Raw genomic sequence first — 9,512 nt, forward strand, 5'->3', positions numbered from 1 at the left:
TTCCAACCTTAATGATTCTGTGACTCAGAAAAGAAACTTCACTTTATTATGGAGCACTTAAGTCATTATTCAGTGTATCATCCTACAAGTCTCACATCCCTTAAGGATTCATATTCCTGGTGAGAAATCAGTGCAAAAATACAGTGCTAAAGTGAACAGCCTGTGAACGACAAGCAGTCAGAATCCCAATGTTGCCATGCACATCTGCAGATATTAAGAAATACCTGTAAATAATGAAGACAAGAAAGCAAAACAAAGTAACAGCTCCACATTCATCTCATTTCACACTAGCTGAGAAATCAAAAGCAGCAATCTGAAGTCTCTGAAAAAGCCTCTATCACAGCCAGATGTTTTTGCCAGCTGAATTTCCACTGAAAAGGACAATGTCATCTGTTTCCAAGCTGGAAAACATATTCTCCCCTTGGTGTCCGTCAGTTCGTCGTTTACATCACTCATGGCACTCAGGACCAGGATCCTCACTCCAGTGGGCTCCCCATTTCTCAGTCACAAGCTTTATGAAGTAGCTATGACTTGCATACAGCTGGAGCTTCTCACTGATGTCAACCCACTTCACTACTCCGGCATCATCACCTGCTTCCAGAGGCAAATTATCCATTGTCTCACCTGTTCACAAAACAAGAGTTAGGACATGCTATTGCATCTTTTTTCCTGTTTTTTCTCCTCTGATCATCTGATCAGTTCTGTCTTTCCACACGGTTCCTTCAGACAGCAAACTTCAACTGCTTCTCAGAGAGAAACAAATTGAGTTCCTCATTGATTCTGTGCCAGAAACGTTTTTCATACTTGCGCTATTTTAAGGCAAATCTGAGTGGCAAAGATGGTGTTAACTCCTCGTCACCACTCCTAGGGTACCATCAGCAGCATGACAAGTTCATTATGACACGTACTCACTACCACAAGCTTAGCCAATCCCTCTGTCTTCATTTTTGTTTGGCTAACATTTAACTGCTTCCTTTCTCAGGTACTGTTCTACAGGACAAACTGAATTCTGAAATTTATATATGCTTATGGAAAACCAGAATAATTAGAATTTTACTAAAGGCCCCAAAATCAAAAATAGTACTTAAGCAAGCATGCAGAAAAGCTTCTGAATTGCTCTCTGAAGTTTCTTACTCTGTTTCCAGAAAGAATCCCAGGACTTCATAGACGACAACAACCAAATAAATGCTTTTACAAGTATTACAAAATGTGTATTAGAAACAAAGACAAAAGAAACAGTATCTTTACTGTTTCTGGGGGCTGATAAATCAAGGACCAACAACATGTGAAACTTCACACTAGTATCTACTATCCAAAACAGTGGAAGTGTCACTATATGAAGTCTGATTTGAACAAGTCAATGACTCCTAATTAGACTGATTTATCTTAAAAGGTGAGAGGTAAGAATCCAAGATAACAGATCAATCTAAGAACCACCAATGTATGCCCATTCCTACTGATTTATAGAAGTAAAATAAGGTCCAACAATTACTCTGGCAGAGTAACCAAGATAAAAGGTCTCAGAGCAATTACAACAGCAAAGCAATAAATGCAGTGAAAATCTGCCAGCAGCCATAGGCAATGCTGCTGAAGCACACCTTAGCTACTAAAGGAAAGATAACAAAAGAAACAGACAATCCTTCCACACCAGACTCATTAAAAAGGAAAATTAAACCAACTCAAGATAAAAGAGTCACAAGAAGAAACCCTTGTCCAATGTTCAATCTCCATACAAAGGCACATGGTCTATAGCTTAGAACTTGCTAAATAATTTTCTGTATGTTCCTCATTTCACAACTGACAGAAACCAAAAGGGGAATGACAGCTACCTGTCATGTCTGACCATCTTAGGAGACAAGAGACCCTCATGTCCATTGGTTTTAAACCAATATTTTACACCTGACTTGCATGTTTCCCCAATTTCATTGCCAACCTCAGGCCAACATACATCCCAACTTCAAAACAATATATAGAGTAAAAGGCAACTAAAAGCACGCATGGAGACACCCACCGGTTTCATCATGATAGTTCACAGCCTCTGTCTCCATCCAGGCATTATCAGTGTTACGAGGGTCATCCACATATCCTCTGTACACCTAAGGCCCCAAACAAACCAAAACAAGTTCAGTGTCACAACAAACAAGATGGAATCAATACAAAGATTTTTTTCTTTCCCCTCCAATACATTTGCCCTTAAAGAGTTTTCAATAGTCCCTTCCACTTCCTACACCATGCCAAGCTGAGCAGCACAGCTTATTTTCATTTCAGCTACACTTTTTCAAGTTTCATACAGCTGCAAGTTACATGCATAGCTCAAGAGGCTATCACAAGAGGCACAAAGCTCACCACAAAGTGTTCCTGGCTGAACAGCTTGTGGAGTTGCTTCTCCAATTCTGCTTTCTCCTCAGGCGATTTCTGCAAGGAATTCAAGGCCTCCTCCCCAAATTCTCGCTTCAGGGTAGCGCTAATCTTCTCCCCTGGATCTACCATCCCCTTAGAAGGGGGAAAAGGAAAAAAAAAAAGGTGACTATCTCTCAGATTCCACTTGTTTTTACTCCTCTAACTAGCTTTTAGTATATTACATCCACCTGCATCATACTGTGGACATGGGAGTGATATCTGAGGCAAATGGAAGATTCTAGCATGCAGGTTGGTAGGACCTAACACGATCAAAAAGATTAATGAAACCAGAGCTAGTAGTCAAGATGAAGAAGTATTTGTACTTAAGCAGTAAACCATGAAGACTTAGCTGTTCCTGCACTCTTGAATAACGTAACTGTCATGAGGTCAGCAGAATCCACAGTAACTGGGGTAAAGGTAAAGGCAGCAGGAGGGATCGCGACCACCGACTCAATTGAGTGACTATGAAAATCACCCCCCACTCATCCTAGGAGCATGCGTGCCAATTTGAATATGTGTAACCAATAATGAGCAATGTGGTAATTACTAGCTAATGAATGTAAACTTGGGAGGGTTCTCTATTGTTTTCGCTAATTGTGTAACAGGATAGATGTGGTGATTCTTGTTTGTGGTGTGCTAGCTTTGTGGAATACCACCTAGCGCCCATATCTGTGCAAACATGCTATAAATAAAATACCTCTACTCTGTGTCTATATTGGTGTGTTGCACACCGGGTATACGATCCCACTTTTGGGACAACAGGAGGAACTTCACACTTAGTTGTAAAGAGCAAGCACATACATCCTTCAAAACCTGAAATGGATTGAATTGTGCCTGCATCAAGCAAAAGACATGGTCAAAATTAAATATGAATACTGCCCTGCAATGCAGAAACAGCAGAAGGCAGTATCAGCTGATGCTTGGGCAAAGCTAGTCTAAGAAGCATTTCTCCTCACATCTGCAACACGAGGTCGTTCATCAAAAAGCACGCTTTTATCATGTGCATGCCAGTTATTGCCTCACGGCCTTACCAGCAGGGAAATGTCTTTGCTCTTACCCCTGGAATGGCCCACTCCCCACAGTCTCTCCTCTTGATAGCTACGAACTGTAAGATGTTTTTGCCAGTAACTGGATGAGCAACTTTATTGCCACTTCTGTCCCTTTTCCACCTGCAGTAAACAACAAACAAGAACATGCTTTTGCATGAGCACCTGGGAGAGGAACAGCAAGGTGCCTGTGCTGTCACCTGTGTGGAGGCAAAGCAGAGAAAGAACAGTCAGTGGGGGACTGATGGATGCCACCCAGCAAGATCATAACCAAGGGCAAAACACTGTTTTTCACACACCTCTACCAACTGTCTTCCTCAGCCAAAAGGGCAGAAGCAGCTGAAGAGCCACATTTCTGTAGCCATGCTGACAGCAGCAGCTCCTTTGACAGCTATGTCCAGCACATCCCCTCAGCTGCATCGCTCACTGCACTGTGCTTGTGCCTATTCATAACAGAGGCTAAGTACGCGTTCTGCTAGAACAAAACATACATGCAGGCTGCAACACCCCTGAACTGCTCACCCAGCACCAGGCCACAAACACCCCCCCATTGCCTTCAGTAAAGAATTAAGAAGAACTACCAGTAAAGCAAAAAGCTGTCTAAACAAAGACAAAATAAAAACAGCCACGGAAACAGCTCAGTAGCATTGGCAACCTTCTGAAAAGGGGAAATAAAATGCATTAAGGTGATTTTCACAATGGTTCTGCCTTCAGCACAGCACTTCCTAGCTTGCACCTTTGTTAACTATGCAACCTTTTCTGAATGCTTTCTTTGTGTAAAATAGTTAGCATGCACACACAGATCCTGCTGGCAAAAGCATCAATAGAACAGAGCATACACTGACAAAAAAAACAGGAGCCTAACCTCACCTCCTCCCGTAATATACTAGGCCATGTTAGTACTTCTTACAAAGCAAAAGCAGGCACACCACTTTTTTTTTTTTGCAGTTGAGTCATTATGACAGAAAAACCTATTTCTGCAATTTAATATGCCTCCTCTAAGGCTTTTTGGCATATTATGTATACCGTATCAAAGTATCACATAAATCTTTTCAGTTTTTACATTTGTTACTAAAGATTGTTTGTGTAATGTATTTCTACTGAAATATGCTTCCTGGGTTGTTGGTTTGTTTTTGGTTTGTTTTTTTTTTTTTACATCTGCTTCCTCAGCATTTCAGAGGCAATTGCTTGTCATTAGCAATGAGTCCTTACTCTTTTCCAGAGACAAAGACTAAAATATTATGAAATTTGTGTTCCACACATCTCTATATCTCTCTATTCAGATACCCATATCTGAATGTGCTCACAAATAGATGAACATACACACAAGGCCCATGAAAAGTAACAGCCTGTCCAGAGATGCACAGAAAAAGCAAAATGCATTTTTTTTTCCTCTACTGCAGAGCACCAGTCAGTCACCTGTCCCTTACCTAGTTACAACAGGATCAGCAGCATGGTTTGGTCCCCAGCGCCCTAACAATCCTCTGCCTGTGAGGCCAGTCCTTCCCACTGGATTTCTGAAATAAGCAGCACAATACATTAAACATATTTACTTCCCCACATTCAAAATATGCTCCAAGTACTGTAAAAAAGCAGCTTTAAAGAAGCTTAAATAATAACAAAGGAAAGGATAGCAACATATGTTTGGTGCCATCATGTGCTTTAAAAGGCATAAGAGACAAAGCGTGGTTTTCTCCTTCATCAACCTCTTTTTGTATTTGATAGTACAGGGAAAGGAAATATACAAAATGGCTTTGACATTTCCCAGATCTTGTGTCCCGAGATACTCCTGATTAAGCGTTACTCCCACTGTGCACACAACCTTCCCTGAAAACAGAATCTAGTTTCCAAGGCTATAGATGCACAGATCATTCAATTATGTACAAATGACAGAAAGAAAACAAATTTTTTTTAGGCAAGATTACCCATCTGTGCTATACCAGGTTTGTCAGTGGAAGAACACACTCTTCCACTCCACCATAACACACAAGTGGTACAAAAGATTCAGAGCCTAACACCTGGTCAAACTGTGGAAACAATTAATTCAACAGACCCTACTATTAACAATGTTAGGCCACCTCTGACTCCAGCGCCACCACAAATCTCTGTTGTGGCAGTACCAGCTAATCTTTTAGTGCCTCTCCCCCACAACCTTCTTCCAGAAAGAACTCTCTGGCCCTGATGTATCATTTTTCCTGTCTCTACGGGAGACCATGTTATGTTCTAGCAATTACCATGTATCAAAACTGACAGATCTGTAAGAGCTCTGTAACTATATCACTGAAATGAATATGCAAACAAAAAAACACTCACCGAGGCCTCCCGTTTTCAACCACATACAAGCCATTCAGGCTTTTCCTCTCCACTTCTCCATCTCTCTCATTGAATTTGGGAGAAAAACCTTTATCGCTGTGTGGAAAAGAATAATTTAATAGACTTAAGTCATAAAATGCAAAACACCCCCTCCTCTGCCCCACAAAAGCTTGAAGGCCAACCACCACATTGGCAACACCCATTTGGCCAATGAGCAGTTTCTACCAGAACTTAAGTTGCAGGCCCTCCCTTTTCTATAGGGGGCTATGAACTCTCAGCTTTTACTGATGACAGTATTCCTGTATTTAGTTCTGCAGACATAAGTGCACCCCTCTAAAGTATTTAATATTGAAACACTTTGTCTAAAGGAAAACCTAGAGATGCAAAGGTTTTCTTGTTAAGGTTAGAGAACACAGAAGGACATTATTCATTGATAAAATGAAAAAATACTTTGCTAATTTAAAAAAATGAGAAGAAATTTTTATTAGATACGATTTATCAGAGTTACAAGCTAATAATCAACAACTTTCAAAATCGGATTAATGCCAATCTCCTTATGTGCACCCTGAAAACTGGTAGAGAAGCAGCTATCCGTCTACAGAAGCTTATTTACTTTCCTAAAAGCAATTCCTCTCAAACCATCACAGGTTTCAAGCTACTGACTAGCTTCTTCCACACATAATTTGTTTGGGAAGTTACACTAATATCTTAAAAAAAAAAATCACTGCAGTTTCAAGTATTACCAACACCTACTAAATGACTACCTGACACTTTCCCAACTATGCCTTGGCAGAACATCAGCAGCCCTATAGAGTCTGAGGAGTAGCATGCCTTGCAATCAGCAGCATACTAGACCAAATTAGGAGCAAACAGAAGCACATGTTCACACAACAATGGGAAACAAGGAAGGTATCACTGAACACTCAAGTACCATTATCTTCTGATCTTTCTACACAGATGTGCATACACAGGAATCACCATTTCACATTATCACAAGTCACGTTAGATGCATGCATCTAACTTTCTAGCCAAGAAGCATACAGCATTCCTTGAGGAGAATGTATTCACAGAATCAATAAAAATTAATAACACATTCACAAAAATAATTAGCCATGCATTCAACCTGTCACATTTCCTGAGTCAGAGCACTCACAATTACAATTCTACTTTTCTTTTTCTCACCTTGCATTCAATCCAAGAACAAACAAATATAGTATAAAAGTGTTCTGCCAAATTCTTAAGGAGAATTAGGAGATTATTTTTACTTAGCTCACAACACAGAAGCAGCACTACACAGCATCAATAGTTGTCCATTATTCCAATTAACACTACTCTTACCTCAATCACCAGCTCAGTAAAATGATGTGTAAAAGACCTTCAGAGCTAACCCAAACCACTCCATTCTCTAACCACTATTTTCCTAGGTCTTGACTTTCACACATCACTGTAGAATCACAATGTCACTTAAGCTGATGATCTTATTAACACAGCTGATCACTATTTCCTGCTTCTGTGTTCACAGAAGAGAGACACAATTTCCACTCACTTGATTTGCGGATCTGCCCAGTTGGGTCCAGCCAAAACAGACATTGCAGTGTACTCCACAGGATTATAATCTTTCCACTCAATCAGCCAGCCCACTTTATCTCCAGGAACTTGGCTACGCTCAATATGTGATCCTGGATACGGGGAGGTGAGAGCTTTGCTGTGGTAGAACTTAACATTATAACTGCTGAACATGTTAACAGGATGAAGATGGGACCAACAGTTTGCAGACGAGTTACTGAAAGAAGAAAAACCACCTCTTTCATTAGGCTTTAACCCTGTTATTTAATCCCAGATCTGCATAGTACATTATAGCAAAAGGAACAGACTAAGCTTTTTCCACAAAACAGTTCTCAGTAATATATTATTGCTTCTTTCAGATGTCATGCAAATGTATGCCTGGACCAACAAATTCTGAATTTTACCTTCAGCTTCTTGATGTAGAAGAGTACTCCACCAGATACACATGAAGATTTCATACCATGAGTGATAAGCTGAGAACTAGAACTGCCATTCCAGACTGTGTGGAACACTGACCCGTTATTCATTATACACAAGGAACATCTCAAAGATTTTTATCGTAAGTGTAGCAGGAAGGCCTGCCTGAGCATTAAATCTCTACATGGGCATCTCATCAACAAACCAACGCAGCCTTACAAAAGTCCTGCTCCAACATCCAGTGGTACGTAGATAAGAACAAGAATGAAATATCCAAAAGCCTGAGCAACACCGCTCTAAAAGTTGATGTGACCAACAAAATATTATTTTGTGCAATACCAAGTAGGATAACACATACCTTGTTTTTCAATTTCAAACAAGGCTAGAACTGTCAAGCCAGTTAAGTTAAAAGAAAAAAAAAATACTTGAGACCTCTAGTGATTTTATTTTGGATTTTCAAGAGCTGAAAGACCAGTCAACAATAAAATACTTAACAGCAGATTGGGTTACAGTGCCTGATCACCAGCTCTTAAAAACTCTACACAGATTTGCATCAGCACACAAAGTGGCCTTCCTGTACTCAAATTTTTTTTTAACTATTACAAAAATAAAGCAGATTACTCTAGATAAGAGGCTCAAAGCTCAGCAATGGGCTATAACGTGCAAGAGTACACTAAACCCAAAATATTTATAAGTTCTTAGTGAAAAGCTTTTTTAAAAAAAAAAATCAATAAAGAATCACTTTCAGCATATAAAGAAATATCTCTCCTCTGCAAAAATGCATCCAAGTTTTAACAATTTAACATCTGAGCAAGGTGATGATGGGAGCAATGAGTTTCAGATAAAAAAGAAAAAAGCAACTCATACGTTAAGTATTAACTCTGCTATCTGAATGCACATGTAAATACCAGATTATAACTAGCAGAACAGCTCCGGCATTTTCAAAAACAGCAGTTCCAGTTCTAAACGCCTCACTCATGTTATGAAAGCTTCAGTTGCACCTAGGAGAGTAGGTTCTGTTTCATGCTGAAGTTGAGAATTCATTGGTCACAGTCACAGCATGCATGTGCTGTCACATTCACTGCTGAGATGATGTTCTCAAGAGCACAATTCCACTCACGAACCACTTGAGGCTCAAAAATCCTTTAACAGAGACAAGGAGGGCACATGTGATAGGGAGCCAGCCTCCTCATCATGTTACATGATGTTTTTGGTGTTACATAACTTTTATATTTTTCAATAACTGCATCAGTTTAGTTTTAAAGGACAACCTGAATTTTGTTTCTTCAATGTCCAAAAGGGGCACCCTCAGCTACACAGCACATCCCACACCAAGCTCCCTCTAGCTGGCAAGGCAGCCCTGAGATCTTGGCAGCTGCCTCGAGAGCAGGGAACTACCTCAACGGGGCCAAACGCCAGCAGAGCCACCGACTCAGGCAGGCTCCGCGACTCGGGAGCACCAGCCCCAGCCTGGCCTGGGCACCGCCCAGCTCCACCATCAACCGGCCACGGTACCTGATGGGCGGCCGGCGCTGGAGAACACACCGGCCAGGCTGGGCGGACAGCACAACAGTGAAAGAAAACACGGCGACTGCCCGAGCAAAACCAGGCACAGCCGCCTCACGCAGGACGCCGACGAAGAGTAGCATCGACGCTGCCACCGATCCCACCTCGGCAGGAGCAACCCCCGACTCAGCTCCACAGGGCTGGGCCCGTGCCCAGACCGGAGATACAGGCGCTCGACCGGTTAGGACAGGCAGCCCGCTCCGA

General features: G+C 41.2%; 1 protein-coding gene across 1 annotated transcript; it reads right to left on the bottom strand.

Moving 5' to 3' along the window:
* Window positions 1-285: 285 nt before the first annotated feature.
* On the bottom strand, window positions 286-9,391 carry NUDT9 (nudix (nucleoside diphosphate linked moiety X)-type motif 9). The gene is made up of 8 exons (XM_010287734.1): window positions 9,258-9,391; window positions 7,306-7,542; window positions 5,760-5,855; window positions 4,877-4,963; window positions 3,458-3,569; window positions 2,347-2,493; window positions 2,012-2,096; window positions 286-624 (listed from the first exon to the last, which is right to left on the bottom strand). Exons 1-8 carry the CDS (start codon window positions 9,389-9,391, stop codon window positions 449-451), a joined length of 1,074 nt encoding a protein of 357 aa, XP_010286036.1. The 3' UTR covers window positions 286-448.
* Between the last annotated feature and the right edge of the window lie 121 nt (window positions 9,392-9,512).

Source organism: Phaethon lepturus, unplaced genomic scaffold, assembly GCF_000687285.1.
Source record: "Phaethon lepturus isolate BGI_N335 unplaced genomic scaffold, ASM68728v1 scaffold18805, whole genome shotgun sequence".
In the NCBI taxonomy this organism is placed as follows: Eukaryota; Metazoa; Chordata; class Aves; order Phaethontiformes; family Phaethontidae; genus Phaethon; species Phaethon lepturus.

Excerpts from the sequence above, each read along its gene's own strand:
- NUDT9 (XM_010287734.1), bottom strand. The coding sequence starts at position 9,391 with ATGCTACTCTTCGTCGGCGTCCTGCGTGAGGCGGCTGTGCCTGGTTTT. Across the intron at positions 7,543-9,257 it reads CAGCGCCGGCCGCCCATCAG|TAACTCGTCTGCAAACTGTT; the intron begins GTACCGTGGCCG and ends TTCTTCTTTCAG. Across the intron at positions 625-2,011 it reads GAACTATCATGATGAAACCG|GTGAGACAATGGATAATTTG; the intron begins GTGGGTGTCTCC and ends TTTTGTGAACAG.